General features: G+C 34.2%; 1 protein-coding gene across 8 annotated transcripts in view; it reads right to left on the minus strand.

Moving 5' to 3' along the window:
* Positions 1–18,384, minus strand: part of PPP1R12A (protein phosphatase 1 regulatory subunit 12A) — a 160,717-nt gene that overhangs the window by 45,348 nt on the left and 96,985 nt on the right. For all 8 annotated transcript variants that reach the window (XR_006204963.1, XM_042947242.1, XM_042947243.1 and 5 more), the window contains 6 exons: positions 17,601–17,675; positions 16,835–16,923; positions 16,524–16,681; positions 10,853–10,974; positions 2,411–2,626; positions 380–474 (listed from right to left, as the gene is read on the minus strand). Coding sequence is in view for 7 of the 8 variants with exons in the window: in XM_042947242.1 (XP_042803176.1) it covers positions 380–474; positions 2,411–2,626; positions 10,853–10,974; positions 16,524–16,681; positions 16,835–16,923; positions 17,601–17,675 (755 nt within the window). In the remaining variant the exon portion in view is untranslated. The remainder of the gene's footprint in view (positions 1–379; positions 475–2,410; positions 2,627–10,852; positions 10,975–16,523; positions 16,682–16,834; positions 16,924–17,600; positions 17,676–18,384) is intronic.

The raw sequence follows: 18,384 nt of genomic DNA on the forward strand, positions 1-18,384 counted from the left end.
ATAACATGACTACAACTATATTTAAAAGTTCTCATACCCCATGTGCTGAAAATAGGAAGAAAGAAACTAAAATGTTGACAGTGATTAAGAGCTTTTTCTCCTTTCTTTCTCCTTTTCTGTAGGTTTCAATTATTTGGAGAGTCTGTACTAGATTAGTTTGTGACCTCATCTGGCACCACTGTCCCAACCACAATGTGTTTTGTTTTGATTTTGCCATTTCATCAATATCCAAATCTGCATCTCCTCAGGACCTTCTATTTGGTGTTCTTCCCACAATCCATATATCCCACAGAGTTACAACAATGCTCATGTTTTCATTGTCATGCTAGATAATAAAGATTTCATAGTAAAAACATAAAGCAAGTCATAATGAATCCACCTGTTTTCTTTCTCTTCAATGTCAGATGTACTGGCTAGTCGTCTTGGTATTGTAGGTGCAACATATGCAAGCCTAGTTCCTTTACTATCTTTCTCCTACACAACAGGAAAAAAAATGAGTGAAAAATAAATCTGTGATTACAGGAACCGCTAAAAGTACTAAGGAAAGAGTATTCAACAATGTACAATTATACAATTACAATTATACAACCATAACAGTTTACTTTATAGTATTTCCATAGCTCCTACCTATACTCTTTAAAATTAATGTCTATTAATATTTAAATACTTTAAGTGCCAGAGGACAGCCTGTTCAAACCGATTTTCTTTTCTTTCTCCTTTAATCTAGAATTAGACAATATTTTAATATAAGGAAAAAAATTCCTCATTTTAATGACTTTTTCTAAATTTCTATAACAGATTATGTAAGGTAATGCAGTATAATATAATAAAATATTCTTATTTTTTTCCAGAGAAATAAGGTCTCAAATATGGTTAACTGGTAAGTCCTAATTATTCATGCTATGTAAGTTATTCATTACTTTGATATAACGTTAAAATATTCCGAACAAAAAAAACTTAAGTTATATTTATCCAAATCCAGTTGAGAGTGCAGGAGCAATGGTATGGTACATTCCCACTGTACTGGCATCAAGTACTTGGAAAATAATTAGGCAATCAATTTATACAAAATAAAAAACCTTAAAATTACTTGATGAGAAATTCTATTTCTTATTTCTGACACAAAGAAACAAACACTTTAAATAGAGGGACGAAACTATATGAAAAAAAAGTACAAGCGCTGAAAATATAGAAAAGAAATAATCCAGCAATATAAAATATATCTGAATAAACTGCATACATTCTATTTGATATAATTTAATACTATCCTTCAAATACAGTTATTAAAACTACTGATTAAAAGGAGGTTGCTTTTGATGTAGCAGATATAAAACTGCAGATGCTAGATAAATGCAACTTACGAGTATAATTACATTACAGAATAAATTCTAGAATAAATGCCCCCCAATATATTTTATTATAAACTGTCTAGTGGAATAAAGCATTTGTTTAATTAAGTATAGTTTCATAATTTATTTTTTGAGCAAATCTGATCTTCCCAGTACTTACAGAAGCATACTTCATTTTATTGCACTTAACAGATACTGTGGTTTTTACAATTTGCAATTTGTTGCAACCCTGCATCAAGCAAGTCTATCCAAGCCACTTTCCAACAGCATTTGCTCACTTTGTGTCTCTATGTCACATTTTGGTGATTCCCACAATATTTCAAGGCTTTTCATTATTATCATATTTGTTACAGTGATTATAACTTGCTGAAAGCTCAAATTATGGTCAGCATATAAATATTTTTAAATTAAGGTATGTACATTTTCTTTAGACACAATGCTATTGTATACTTAGGAGGCTACAGCATAAATATATATAAAATTAGAGTGTATGTGTGTGTGGAGATATATATATATACACACACATATATATATATATATGTGTGTGTGTATATGTATATGTGTGTGTGTGTGTGTGTGTGTGTGTGTGTGTGCGTATCCACACACATATACATACGGGAGAGAGAGGGAGGGCCTAAAAAGAGAGAGAATCTGAAGCAGGCTCCACACCCAGCACAGAGTCTGACGTGGGGATCAATCTCACAACCATGAGATCATGACCTAAGCCAAAATCAAGAGGTAGATGCTTAACTGACTGAGCCACCCAGGTGCCTTATATAAATATATTTCTTATATACAGTGGGAAACAAAAAATTCATTTGACTTGCTTTATTGCAGTGGTCTGGAGCCAAACCCACAATATCTCTGAGGTATGCCTATAATTCCATATTGACATTTAAGGTAGGTCTATTTGTATTATCATGTAAAATTCATTAAGTCAGGTGAATTAAGTTGATACACAAATTTAATAATGACACAAAGTAGAAAATCTATCAGATTTCATGTTCCTGGAAAACAAATGATTAGAGTGTTGATAGAAACCAGATGATGAAATAAGTCACCTTTTCTTTATTATCCAAAGAGGAGGAGAGTCTGGGACTCGAAGCTGAACGTATAACACCTGCAGTGTCTTTTTCTTTCTGAGCCTCTTTAGATGCTGTGATTTCTGCAAGTGCGCCATAACTGCCAGTCTTTCTAAGTCCTAACCTCCAAGATGCAGGAGACTCGTCTTTTCTCTCTTCTTCTTTGGGAGAAATTTTTGTAGCTGAGGTTGGAAACTGTTATTTTATTTTTAAGGAAAAGAAAAAGTAATTATCAACACTGATCAATCCTTAAGCTGGAAATAACAAATTTATAGATAATATGTCTGAAATTATAGTTAATAGTTTCAGGAGAAACACTTTTACTAAGTAGGTTAATGTCTTAGTAAAAAATGTAAAGATCTAAAACTGGAAAAAAAATAGAACTACCTTTCCAAAAGTTAGATTTAAGAAAACACACTCCACACTTTATAGCACACAGAAAAATTATAATGCAAATACAGAGGACAGAAATGAGCACACCATAAGGACTTTAAAACCATGCATCTCTGGAACCAATATTCATATTAAACTTGTTATATTGTAACCTCATAAATCCTTGCACATAGGAATGCCTCACCATGGATTTTTCACCCTTATTGGGCACAAGAACAATGCCAGTTTTGCGCAAGCCCTGCCTCCATGATGCAGGATCTACTGATTCCACCACAGGCATGATAGGAGCAATGAAATCATACTAAAGCCAATTAAAATAAGACAGGTAAAGAGATAAAGATTGAAAGCACAAAACAAAAAAGGAAGTTATAAACAAAACATACTTTTTTCTGTTTAAAAGAATTTTGTAACAAAACCCAATAACTGGGTAATGATCCAATCTTAAAAGTAACTGGGAACAAATCTAATTTTAGCATAAGAGAAAGAATCTGAAAGAATCTAATAAAGAAATTTCTAAAGCAATTAAAGGCACATGGAGCAAATACTATAGTACTTGAATGAACAGACTACTGCATTTGAATTTTTTATTCATTTATATACTTGGGTTAAGAATTTTTTTTTAATCCAGCATAATCAACAAAAAGTAATAAGTGATGTTATCTTCCACTTAGAATATTTAATTCAGTATATTTTTAGTATCATAGCCTTAAACTTACTTTTTGATTTTACCACCAAATATTAATTTTAACATTTCAACTAAAAACTATTCTTTTGTACAAATATTTATTTCATTTTCAAGGCTTCCAAGAGCCCTAAAAATGAAACATTTGTTGTCTTTAACTAGTTCATTTCATGAACTTCACTGTTTAAATATTTAACCACAGTTAAGAACAGATGGGTGAATATAGCAACTAACTAGTTGCTATAAGCATAGGATATGGGTAATTAAAAAAAAAAAGAAAAAACACTTTTCCACATTTATTGCCAAAGTTTGATATAATTAGCATTTCAGAGTGCTTGCTTGTTTAAGCACCCAGAATGTCAGAGGGCTACTTCATAGACAAAACTATTATGATGGTAAGATATCTCTGGTACTTCTAGTAAGTAATTCCTATCAATAAGGTCATAAATAGCCTCATGATATACAGTGCACTGAGGCATTCCAGGGATGCCAGAATAAAATCACAAGGGCGCTGTGGTATACTTTCAAGTTTTGAGAGAAAGCACAGTGACATCTGTTGGACATGGCACAAATTGCCACTGTTAACTTACTTGCACTTAACTATTTAATAAATGAAACAAATACTTCTTTTGGCCAAGTGGCACTGTGAAAAAAATTAACAAAACATTAAGGATTCCACTGACTGAGAAAGTCCAAGAACCTCTGTAACATTTTATACAACAATACAGACACTGAGATGACAAGTTTTTGATTTCTGCGTCTAAACTCATAGGGACCATCTAAGAATAGAGATTGGCCAACTTTTCTGTAAAGGACCAGACTGTGAATTTTAGGCTTTGCAGACCACAGTCACTGTTGTAACTATTCATCCACAGTGTTGTACAAAAGTAACCACAGGTAATACATAAGAGAATAAATGTGGCTGTGTTTCTAATAAAACTTATTTAGATATACTGAAATTTAAGTTTGGGTTACAAAATATTCTTTTGATTTTTCCCCTCCAACCATTTAAAAATATTAAAACCTTGGGGTGCCTGGGTGGCTCAGTCGGTTAAGCATCCGACTTTGGCTCAGGTCATGATCTCACAGCTTGTGAGTTCAAGCCCCGCGTTAGGCTCTGTGCTGACAGCTCAGAGCCTAGAGCCTGGAGCCTGCTTCGGATTCTGTGTCTCCCTCGCTCTCTCTGCCCCTCCCCCACTTGCTCTGTCAGTCTCTGTCACTCTCTCTCAAAAAAAAGTAAAAACGGGGGCGCCTGGGTGGCTCAGTCGGTTAAGTGTCTGACTTCAGCTCAGGTCACGATCTCGCAGTCCGTGAGTTCGAGCCCCGCGTCGGGCTCTGGGCTGATGGCTCAGAGCCTGGAGCCTGCTTCCCATTCTGTGTCTCCCTCTCTCTCTGTCCCTCCCCCATTCATATTCTGTCTCTCTCTGTCTCAAAAATAAATAAACGTTAAAAAAAATTAAAAAAAAATAAGTAAAAACATTTGGAAAAATTTTAAAAATATATATTAAAACCAGGGGTGCCTGGGTGGCTCAGTTAGTTAAGTAGCTGACTCTTGATTTTGGCTCAGGGCAAGATCTCACAGTTCCTGAGTTTGAGCCCCGCATCGAACTCTGCACTGACAGCGCGGATCCTGCTTGGGATTCTCTCTCTCCCTCCCCCTCTGCCCCTCCCCTGCTTGCACTCCGTCTCTCAAAATAAATTAAAAAAATATTAAAACCATTCTAACTTGTACAAAAACAAGTAATAGGCCAGTTTCACTCGACTACGGTTTGCTAATCCCTGCCTTGGAACCTCCCCAAAACTGGAAACAAAGTTACTCCTCCATGATAAAATAGATAACTTAACATTTACTGAATGTTACAAGAGAAGCTAACATTTAACAGATGTTTACTCCCGCCAGTCCCTAAACTAAGTGCTTCACAGGAGTTATCTCGTTTAATCCTTACAACCACCCACTGAAATACTATTAATACTGCTATTTTAGAGTTGAGAAAAATGAAGCAGTATTAGCAATTTAAAATGGACATTTCTTGCACTGTAATGACTGATCTACCCCCATTCTGCCTAGTGTGAATTTGGATTTATTGGTTTATGTGTTTAAAAGTACCTTTCAATTTTACTTGGTCTGTAAATGAGTATCTCTGAAATATTCAACTATACCTATTCCCTGAAACTCTTCTTTTGGCTTTTGTAACAGGACACTGTTTTGACTTTCTTACTCTTTTGCCTACCCTCCTTCTTGGCCTTGTTGCTTTTGTCAGCACAGTCCTGCAACACAAGCATTTCAAGAGCCTGTTCTCAGATCTCTCATCTTCTCTTTCTACTTTCTTCTGAGGGCTGGGAACAGGGTCTTTTCTACTTCCTCAAGCTCAATATGAACTGTGCTCAGCTTATTTTCAAATTTATTATTTCTAGTTGAGTCTGATTCCTAAATTCCCAGTCCTAAATTTCTAATTACCTGGAGAATGGACCATCTAGAACTACAACTGGAACCTGAAACTCAACATACTTAAAATCAAACACCTTTATTTCCAAACTGGCTCTCCCTCAGTTCCCTATTTCTGTTAGTAGCACCAATAAATTTCTTCAATTCCCTATGTTTGAAACTTCATAGCCATGTTAGACTTCTTCTCTGTCATCGTCCTTCATTTATAAATTAGCTGCCAAGTCTCTGAAACTCCTCTCCTTCTGAAGAGAAACTCTTCTCCTTCTAAGAACTGCCACTTCTCTATATTTTTTTATCATCTTGGGCAACTTCAATGATTTTCTAATACATCTTCTTTCAATTAGTCTCTCACCTTCAAATACACCTGTACATTGCTACCAAAATTATATTCTATAAAGAATAATTCTTTCACGGCCTTGTTTAAACATCTTCTGATTCTCTACTATCCATCAAACTAAAAATGTTACCAGAGAAATGAAGACATTCCACAATTTGGCTTTACTATTCCTGTTTTACTTTGTATATGTACTCTAGATATCAAACTAAACAATTTATTTTCCTGCAGAAGATTATACATTGTCCCTACTTTGTTCACATTGTTTCTTTTTTTCCTTTCAGCAAACTGTACAAACTCTCCTGCTAGTTGAAATACTACTTTACTCATTCAAGATCTCAAATGTTCTAATTTTATTACCTCAAATCAAATAGGATCTCTTTCATTTTTAAACCATCATTCTGTATTTGTACACTTCTACTGGCATACTGCAATATACCACACTACAAAGTAGTTTTTTATTAAATTATTATTATACTTAATTGGATTCAATTAACCAAAGCATTTAATTCCAAGAAAATTCTGAATTTTTACCATCTAGTAAAGTAAATACAGTTTACCCTATGAGAATTTATGTGCATACAGCAAAGTAGGCAATCTTTTTCCGAGATCCCAAACAATATTTATTTTTTTAAGTTTTTTATTTTATTTATTTTGAGAGAGAGAGCAAGCAGGGAGAAGGAGGGCGGGGGAGAGAGACAGAGAGAGAGAAAATCTCAAGCAGGCTCCATACTCAGCACGGAGCCCGATACAGGGCTCAAACTCATGAACCATGAGATCACGACCTGAGCCGAAATTAACAGTTGGATGCTTAACTGACCAAGACACACAAAGGAGCCCCAACCAAAAATATTTATTTTGACAAAAGAGGGGTATATAAACTTACTGTTACAATTTTAAAGATTAGAGATGCTTGAGTGGCTCAGTTGGTTGAGCATCTGACTTTGGCTCAGGTCAGGATCTCACAGTTCATAGGTTTGGGCCCACACTGGGCTCACTGCTGTCAGTGCTGAGCCTGCTTTGGATCCTGTTCCCTTCCTTCTATATCCCTCCCCCACTCGCACTCTCTCTCAAAAATAAAAATACTAAACAATTTTTTAAAGATTACTTATTTTTAAAAATAATCTCTACACCTATCGTGGGGTTTGAATTCATGAACCCAAGATTGAGTCATATGCTCTCCCAACTGAGCCAGCCAGGCACCCCTACTGTTAAAATTTTAAATCATAAAACCAAACTGATGGTATTATAGAAAACATCTCCACAAATCATAAGCCTGATCTTACTGCTACAGAAATATTCTTTAATTTTAGCTGAAGAGTTAAGAACTTAAGGGAAAATCATTTAAAGCGAATATATCTATGTTTCTCTGTAACTGCCACCCTGAGTTGTTAGAAAATGTAAGTGATATTTAATACTGCTTTAGAGCTTCTGTTTTGTGATCTATTCCTTACCATGAGTGTATGAGTGTGTATTTATATATAGTTTATGCAATGGTGGAGAAAACAAAACTTAGCATACCTCTGTGCAAATATCGAAAGCAGAGTAGTGAGTGAGAATCTAAAAATAGAATTCTTAACTGCAAAATCTTTTAAGATGCATTTACAGATTAACAATTCATCTAAGGCAATTCATCTGTTAGGTCTCTAAGTTACAGGAAAATTCCTGAAACTAACTTAGAAACATTAAAATGCTAAATTAACATTACAAAGTATCACTGAACAAAATAAAAGGCTTTAAAAAGTCATACAAAATAAGTAAGATTGTTCCATCCATTAAAATAATACTTCACATTTTCTATATACCACAACTCTGATTTGAATAAAATTTGGCTACAAAACCCTTAAGATTTTAAGACTGAAATAATATAATCTTCCAAGTAAGTTATGATGCTTGAAATTGAGAATAAAGTGGAGTTTCTAAATATGCAAATCATAGAAAACACTTGTTATTAGATCAATTTAATTACAGAATCAGAAGTAATTCTGAACAAGGATTTTTAGAGCAAAGAGGTTAATCTAACAGATATTAAGAGCAATTAAGTTATTAAATTTGGGGCTATGCTTGAGAAAAATATAGTTGATTGAAAGAAGTCCACTGTAATTGTTTGACTACAGCAGGAAAGAGACTGCTTAGCTAAATACTCAAAAGAATGAGAGCCAGTTTTTCTTGGCCAGATATTTCAGAGGGATGGAGCTTCTTGTGAACTTCTGATAATCCTATAGTTTTAACAGATAATAAATCAAAAAAGCTAAAGTTTGGTAATCACTGAATAAGTATAGAAGGACTCTAGAATTAAATAAAGTTTAGTTAAAGCAGCCTATGTTGACTCCAGTTATACCATGATAATCATGTTAAAAATTCTGCAGAGAGATTGCCCCTGAAAAATTTCATTTTTAAGCATATATAATTATGATCTTATGAACATGAGTTCTACCTAACTTCAAGAAGCCCTCAGCTCTGGAATACAGAAGGTAAGATAAATCATTCATATAGTTTCCTGATATTCAAACTGTACCAATGAAATCCATGCATTTCTACTACTATGAACCCACAATACCAATTTCCTTAGGAAGAGTTTTAGAAGAGGATCATTACTAGTGGTATGGATTTTCTCTAGTTTACTATTCTAAAGGGTTCACATTTTGATCACTTGAAGCCAAATCCAAAATTAGCAATACTGACAACATAATAGAAACACTATGGGAATTTAAAAATCAAACCCACACAAACCAAATAATGTCAGATAAGCAACAAAATAAGAAGTCCAAAGGCACAGACATGACAGTTAAACACAATGTACAATCCCTCAGTGGACCCTTGATTTGAAGAAAAAACAAACAGAAAAACATTAGTAGGAGGACAAGTGAAAAAATCTTCACTATGGTTTGTATATAACGATCACAGATCAGAGTATTATATCAAAGTTAAATATCTTAAATAGGATCATTTTAGTATGGGAATGAAGGATAATGCTTTTGTATTTAGGAGATACATATTCAAGTATTTAGGGGTAAAGTGTTATATTGATTGCACTCAATTCTTAAATGTTTCCACAAAAAAGTGTGTGTACGTGTGTGCATATGTGTGTGCGTGTGTATGTAAACAGAGAGGGAAATGAATACGCTCATTAAAGACAAGTAAGGGTTGGTGGGGAGAAACCTTTAAAAAGAGAGAGCAGTGGTAAAAAAAACCAAAAACAAAAAAAACCCCCACAAAATAAAACAAAAACTGTAATCTTTAATTTGGGTCAAATGAAGTACAGGTTCTGGAGTAGCAGGGAAAAGCAAAATCTTTAAAAATATCAACAAACTAGTTGGAAAGCACTGTTTGGTGGAGAAAAGGAAGCAAAAGGACAGAGCCCACATGGAGAACAGAATAAAGGAGAAGAGGAAGAAATGAAACTAACATTGTGGGAGTACTTTGTCACTAGCCAGGCTCTCTCTCAACCAACACTTACAATGCTAACTTACTCTTTTGTTTTTGTTTTGTCTTTCTTTCTCCTGACAGATAAGGAGACAGTAACTTGCTTAAGGTCCTTACAATTAATAAAGGGGTAGAGGGGTTCAGGTGTGGATCTCTGCTTTGTCTGACATCAGAGATCATGCTCTTAATGGCATACCATACTTACAAATCTAGTGCTTTGTAGAGTTAGAAAATCTAGATTCCATGTAAGAAACACAACAGATGAGGGGCACCTGGGTGGCTCAGTTGGTTGAGCATCTGACTTGGCTCAGGGCATGATCTCGAGGTTCGAGAGTTTGAGCCCCACATTGGGCTCTGTGCTGATAGCTCAGAGTCTGGAGCCTGCTTCAGATTCTATGTCTCTCTCTCTCTCTGTCCCTCCCCTGCTGTGCTCTCTCGAAAAGGAATAAACATAAAAAAAAAAAAAAAGAAACACAACAGATGAACAAGGGGAAGGGAAGGAAAAATAAGATAAAAACAGAGGGAGGCAAACCATAAGAAACTCTTAACTACAAAGAACAAACTGAGGGTTGCTGGAGGGGAGGTAGGTGTGTGTGGGGGGGGTGGGCTAAATCGATGATGGGCATTAAGGAGGGCACTTGCTGGTATGCACACGGGGTGTTATACGGAAGTGATGAATCACTGGGTTCTATTCCTGAAACCAATACTGTACTGAATGTTAACGAACTTGAATTTAAATAAAAACAAAACTAAACAAAAAGGAAAATCTAGATTCTAGCTCTGTCCTTGACTTGTGGTAGTACTTTTTGTGCTTAACTCACACACATGTGAAATTAACAAAATGTACCTTTACTTATCAACAGGGATAAAGGATACAAAACCCATGTTTCTCAAAAATTCAGTACAAATAAAAAATACAAAGCCATTAGTTTTTATATGCAAACTAATACTTTAAAAATTATATTAAAAAAAAAGAATGTAATATGGTTCAAAGAAAATCTTAGTCAAATTAAAAAGGAAAAATACATTCTTGTTCTAAACTTTACTTTTGGAATAAAGTATACAAATTTAAGAATTGTCTTAATGCTTTAGTACTTAAACAGAATAGATGTATTTTTAGCAGACAAAAATTTGGCTTACCTTTTTAATAGGTGACGTAGGTGTGGCCTGACCAGATGACACAGGTGTTGTAACAGCTACAGGAGCTGCTTGTGTACTAGATGTATTGGCATTAGTTACAGAAGCCATAGGTTTTGTCTTATCTATCACAAAAACACAAAAAAACATGGAGTCAAGAGTTGGTATGGACTACTTCAATGTCTAGATAAACAGTATTTTATATTCATTTTTGCTTAAGGTTTTGTTAATTCAAGTCTTTTACCATTTTTATCCCTTTTAACAAGTGAATTTTTTCAAGGAGTTCCTAGAAATGCCTCAATATGTATGCTGAAATACATAACAGAACATGATGACAAACAACAAAGCTTCTAAGAATAAAAAGCAAAAACGGAATCTGACTTTTGTACTTTTAACACTATAAAAATACAAAAAAAAATTTTAAGTTGAATGCATGAATACAGTGTAAGTATAAAGATTAAGTACATAAAATATTAAGTGTAAGTAAAAAGATTACAAGAGCTATGCAATTTTTCTAATACATCTACAATTTACCTTGCTTATTTAAAACTCATAGTTCCTCTTTATTCCAAGAAATTTAAAAACTGCTTTTTGTCAATAATCAGCTTATTTTCCTGTCAAATAGTATGCGTAAGTGTCATAAGGAGCATGCCTGCTCACCACTAAAAAGTCTACACTTAAATGAGAATATCAGCTGAATTAAGATTTAAATCTCTTTTCACAATGTACTGAGACAATTTCTAATTAACAATGAATTACTTAGAAAAAGATTTTTGAAAATTTAATGAAAATCAATCTGATGCTAGAAAAAATTCTGACTGTATTTGAAAAATTCACCTATAAATTAACAGTAATTTATAAATGGGGCAGAAAGGTTTACTTTTCAAATGGTCAAAAATCATGTATCTAGTTTTAAAGCATTTCTTTAGTTTCAAAATGGGGGAAGACAGGTGGTATTCTACACTTTTGGGAAGAAGTATAGTACATACTTTAAAACCCTAAGAGATACTCATTTTCATTATACCTCTCTTCCTCCTTTAGGTCACTTTTCCAAAATAATTTTCTACCTTATCATTATTTTATGCTGTTACACTTTATAAGTAGACAATATTAAAATATTCTTATCTTTAGGGCAAGTATAAACTTTCACTAAATAGTTCTGATTTGCACTGATTCATTCAATTCTATTTGTGACTAGGAAAATATCCACAAGAGGTTAATAGGGTGAAAAGCATCATATCTCAAACTATACCAAAGGACAAGACCAAAGTGACACATTTAAAAATCACTAAAGTCTTAGCTTTTCGAATAAAGTGAATGAGCTAAACTCAGTCTCATAAACTTTATTCTCAATGCTAAACAATACCTCTTTATTCAACAGAAGCCAAGCCTATTCGGCATAGTTAAGTACAAATCATGCATAATCTATTAGACCATCATCCTGGAAAACAGTCCACCTAACTGGAGAGTAACTCAACAAATATTTATTAAATGTTTCCATATTTCAAGTGCTAGGTACTGGGTCCTTAAGTTACTGTCCTACGTACTGGGGATATATCAGTTGATGAAAAAACCAAGTATCTTAACTGCATAGAGCTTACAGTCTAGTAGGAAGAATAAATAATAAACAAGATAAAAATTCAATGATTTTTTTCTCCTTTTTTCTTTTGGTTTAAAAATTTGCTTTCTGATTAGTTAAATCTACACATGAAAGTTAAAATGGATATACATGTATGTAAACATTTAGGCTTCGTTTAAGAATAATGAAACAAACCTCAAGTGCCCACCATCCAACTTAACATTATTAATATTGTTAAAGTCCTTCTATAATTTGATTTCATTGAAGAATAAAAGTGTCAAGTTCTAGAGGAAAACAAACAAACCAACCTGAAAGCAAAAATATGCTTCCCTCCTCATTCCCTCAACTACCTCTAAAATTTATAAATCATTTGGAAGGAAATTAAACTTTTGGTTGAGTTCCTAATTTCAGCTGATTTATGAGGAAAAAAACACTCATAAAAAACAAACTCAGTAAATAATTTATGAAAGAAAATTCAGCACAATAGTTATTTTACATCAAATAGTTTCCCAAGGAAATAACCTTACAAAAAAGTAGAAAAAGAAATAGTTTAGAAATTGTCAAATCAAGCTGTAGCTCTACAGGGAAATGACTGCTTTCTGAAGCTTGCCAAATAAAGTATGATAAAACCTTGTTGATGTTAAAAGAGTGAGACAGAGCAAACCATACAGCATTTACAAGGATTAATTCTTGAGATAGAGTCAAATTTTCCTGGCACAACCAACCACTAGCAACAGGAAGAACAAAATTATGATAGTACAATACTTCAGAGGGATATTTAAAGTTAATTCAGTGAGAAACTGAGCAGAGGGTGATTGGTATGCTTAAACTCCAAATGCAGAATACAATGCAATTTGATGGCAATTAGTTCTATTTATAGTTACAAAATAGTACAGTTTAAAGAACTATCCGGATCATCTGGTCTAATTCTTATTTTACAAGAAAGAAAATTTCAACCAAAAGAGGTCAGACATGCTTGTTAATGGCAAGACTGGCCTAAATCTGAAGACTTGTTTGTTTTAAATAGTTCCCCAATGTCCAACACGGAACAGTAAATTGTATAGAAGGGGCCAATTAAGAATGTATTAGATAACAAAACCGCAGAAATTCCTGTGAGATGCTTGGATTCTTGAATTCTACTATGTAAGTAGTAATAGACCTCACACATTACTTAAAAGATCTGCGTGCTAGTTCTAGTTTTCTTGTGCATATGTACATATACTTAGTTTTGTAATGATGAATTTTACTACACTGGGTGCCAAAGCAGATCTCAAAGGGGGTAGATTAACCGTATAAAAATAATTTTAAAACTTGTGAAATATCTGAGTGAATTTAAATATCAATGATGTCATTTCATTTCCTAGTTTTCATAAAATAAGGGAAACAGAACAAATTTAACTGAAATGGTATTAAGCATTTATATTGATCATATTTAAACTAGTAGAGTTGAATTTTATAAAATTATTATGCAAAGCTAGCATTTATTATGGAGCACTCTTATAGAGTATCCATATAAAGTATTATTATCCTATTTTTATGGAGAAATCTAAGATCAAATAAGTTAACCACAAATACAATTACACTCATGAATCAGCCTGTGTTCTTAAACACTGTGCATGCCCATTCTCATATAATTTGCTTTTATAATTACAAACATTTTAATTAGCAGGTTATAAAAATGAATTATAATACTCAGTGATTACCTGTTGCTTTAGTTTCCAATTTTACCCAGACTGTCACCAAGGCAAAAGATATGCTGACTCACCTGACCAGCAATATGACAGCAATAAATTTAAAAATTATATACCTGGGGAATAGAATCTAGCCATTTATATAACTAAAAAACTCTTTGCGTATTACCAAAAAATAATTTTCCTGTAGGATTAGTAAGTTTCAAAAAAAAAAAAAAAAAAAAAAGGAATTTAAAACAAACAAATGGAGTACCTGTATGGCTCAGTTGGTTAAGTGTCTGACTTCAGCTCAGGTCATGATTTCTCAGTTTGTGACTTTGAGCCCCACGTCAGGATCTGTGCTGACAACTTGGAACCTGCTTCAGATTCTGTTATTTCCCTTTCTCTCTGCCCCTCCCCTGATTGCATTTTGTCTCTCTCTCTCTCTCTCTCTCTCTCAAAAATAAACAAACATTAAAAATAACTAAATAGGGGCTCCTGGGTGGCTCAGTCGGTTAAGCGTCCGACTTCAGCTCAGGTCACGATCTCACGGTCTGTGAGTTCGAGCCCTGCGTCGGGCTCTGGGGCTGATGGCTCAGAGCCTGGAGCCCGCTTCCCATTCTGTGTCTCCCTCTCTCTCTGCCCCTCCCCCGCTCATGCTCTGTCTCTGTCTCAAAAATAAATAAAAACGTTAAAAAAAAATTTTTTTTTTAAAAATAGCTAAATAAATAAGACAAACACACTACCTGGCGACAAAGCTGGCCTTTATCTGCTTAGCAACATTTTGTTTTTTTGTTTTTTAATTTTTTTAGTGTTTATTTTTTTCAGAGAGAGAGAGAGACAGAGACAGAGACAGAGACGGAGAGACAGAAAGACAGAGCACAAGCAGAGGAGGTGCAGAGAGAGAGGGAGGCACAGAATCTGAAGCAGGCTCCAGGCTTTGAGCTGTCAGCACAGAGCTGGATGCAGGGCTCGAACCCACAGACTGGGAGATCATGACCTGAGCCAAAGTCAGCGGCTTAACCGACTGAGCCACCCAGGTGCCCTGCAACATTTTGCTTTTAATGAGAAAAAGGTAATCAGTATCTTCTTTGACATGTGTTTATTTAGTAAACTTTAGCTTCCCACATTTTCTCAGAGGAAATATTTTGCTCAGTGAGTAAAAATAAAATGATCTAAAACTGTTGTTTTGTCTAGAGGAAATATAGGGAACCCAAGAAATTTTAGGGCTTTAATTTGTATTTACCGATGATGACCATTAGGTCCTGATAATGATAATTCTTCCTGTTTTGTTTTTTTTTTTAAACGTTTATTTATTATTGAGAGACAGAGCATGAGCATGGGAGGGGCAGAGAGGGGGAGACACAGACTCTGAAGCAGGTTCCAAGCTCTGAGCTGCAAGCACAGAGCTTGACGCGGGGCTCGAACTCACCAACTGCAAGATGATGACCTGAGCCGAAGTTGGACGCTTAACCGACTAAGCCACCCAGGCGCCTGATAATTTTTTCTTTGATCAAAACATCTTAATGGAAATGGAATATTTTGTGTGTGATAAATTTACAGGTTAAAACGGCAGGTTATACAACTCAAATACGGCAATACTGGAATTTCATGGTGCTCAGAAGATTTGAGTGATTAGCTGATGCAGAGTAAGTCATTATTTATTATGCAGAGTAAGTTATTTATTATTGTAAAAGCATCTGGTAATTACTTCTGAATGTGTCAGTGTGTAAAAATAGACTGGAAGATAAAATGAAAATACTCAAGATAGTGACTGACTTTGGAAAGAAAGGAAAGGGAAGTAGATTAGGGCTCCTGGTTAAAGACAACTGTAACTTTTTAAATTTTATTAAAAGAAAAATTTGAAGCAAATATAACAGTCAACAGCTGTTCATTCTTGGTAGTTGGAATATGAAGGTATACTTTCCTGTATCTTTAAAATTTCTCTAAACAAAGCAAATTTCCCCACATCCCATAGGAAACTATCTTGATTCAGCCTCAACTTTCTAAAACTTTACTCTTGTTTAGGGAATATTTGGGAAGATATCAGGACCAGCTTTCTGGACTTTTGGGCCTCAGAAAAGTATCAGGAGCATTAGTTAATTGTTGGGAACCCATTTACACCCTACCTGCACCATCCTAAGGAAATCTTCACCTTCTTCAAATCTAAAAATACAGGTCAGCAAAAAAACCAAACCAAAACAAAACAAAACATAGAGGCGAGTAAGAGCCTCCAGGTCATTAGACAATAAATTCACAACCATACTCAAGTTTTTAACACTCCCTGAAAGGTAATTTACTGGCTTCTCAGGTATCTGAACAAGTAGCAAGTCAATCAGAAAAGCTACAAAATTAAAGCCTGATCTTACCTTACTTTACAGTGCATCAAAATTCATAGAAAATCCAGTTATGCTTCAAATTTTACCTGTTTCAGCTTCTGATTCTGAGTCGTCTTCCTCATCTTCTTCACTAGAGCAGCTAGACTCATCTTTCTTTCCTTCTTCTTCATCATCAACTTTTTCTTGTTCCAAAGATTCAATACGGGATGCATTTTTCTCTGGCTCAATAATCAATGTCTCTTTGCTGTGCAAAGAAAATAGCTTTCAAATGAGTATAAACACAAAAGGCCAAATACGTTAATTTTTCTCAGATCCACAAAGTCTAATAATCACGTTCATGGCCATGATGCCAATTCATTCATGACATTAACAAAAGTGACTTTAATATTTTACTTACTTTTTAAAGGTCTTCTGTGACTGATTATTGTCCATATTGGCTGTTGATTCAATTAATGGAGATTTCTTCTCCCGTTTTTCACTATGGAGCTTTATAAAAGTTATGCAAAGGAAAATAAGAATAGTATTAAAATAGTATTAATGAGTAAAATACAGAATTTAGAATAAAGTAGTTTTCCAAACATGAAACAAACCCAAAACAAATAAAAGATTTAAGTTTTAACTGAAAAAAAAGGAGGGGAGGGAAGGCAGCTCGGATAAAGAATAAAAAGGACTAGATAGTTAAAAAGCTAAGTGAAGAACAAAGTTGAATTTTCTAGATCTCTCCAACTGTTAGATCACTGAAAAAGTCAGGCTCCATCAGCCACTTAATATGCCTGATGATATTTTACTTAAAAATGTTTCCTACTTACATAACTTCTTCAATATCTAGGGCCTGCTATTTTAGAAATCTGAGATTTTCTTCTAAGCAAACTTTGTTATGAAATTACAAAAACATGTTATTCTTGAGTAGATACATTACAGAAGTATTCATTTTGTGAAAGGGAGATAAGAGAAATGGGAATAAGCAATACAAAAGACTGAACACTACCACTATTCCTTTACTCTTTTTCACTGTCATTTAGTTTGATTGACAGGACTAACTTAAACCAAAAGCATAAAACATCACAAAAATACTTTAACTGTCTGAAAGTTAAGGCTTTAGAAGAATTCTAATTAGAAGAATTCACTAATAGAGATAATATTTAGATCTTCATCAAACATACCAGATTTTGTTTCTTTTGCAACTCTTCCAAATATCCTAAAATATCTTCATCTGCTACATCAAATGCTGTCTGGCCCTAGGTAGGAAACAAAGAGGATTGGTAATGGTAAAAAGTCAACAAACTATAAAACACCTCCGGTTGACTCTGTATAATTATACACAAAAGTTAGAAAACATTTGTTACATATGTAGTTTGTTATGTATGTAGTAATACAACAGCATACGACTTAACAGAGATGTATGAGAAACCCATTGTGAGAGAAAAGCAGCTGATACACCACCCCTTACTTTTGGTAACAGCTTTATTGAGATATGACTCACCATACAGTCATTGAAAGTGTAAAATTCAACTGTTTTTAGCATTCACAGAATGTTACAACCTTCACCATAATCAATTTTAGAATATTTTCATCATCCTGAAATGACCTCCTTACTTTTCTCATCCCTCCTCCCAGCCTTCCAGCCCACGGCAATCACTAATTCTGTTACTACAGATTTGCCTGTACCGAACATTTCATATTAATGGACTCACACAAAAAATCATTTGTGACTGACTTCTTTCACATTGTATGTTTGCAAGTTTCATCCATGTGCTGCGTGTAGTACTTACTACTTCAGTCCTTTTTATTGCTGAATAATATTCTATTGCATGGCATACCACATTTGCTAATCTATTCATCAGCTGACAGACATTTGCTTTTGCTTTCTGCTGTTTAGCAAATAATACTTCTATGAATATATGTGTACAAATTTTTGAGTGAACATATGTTTTCATTTTCTTGGGG

The sequence above is a fragment of the Panthera leo genome, chromosome B4 (genome assembly GCF_018350215.1).
Source record: "Panthera leo isolate Ple1 chromosome B4, P.leo_Ple1_pat1.1, whole genome shotgun sequence".
In the NCBI taxonomy this organism is placed as follows: domain Eukaryota; kingdom Metazoa; phylum Chordata; class Mammalia; order Carnivora; family Felidae; genus Panthera; species Panthera leo.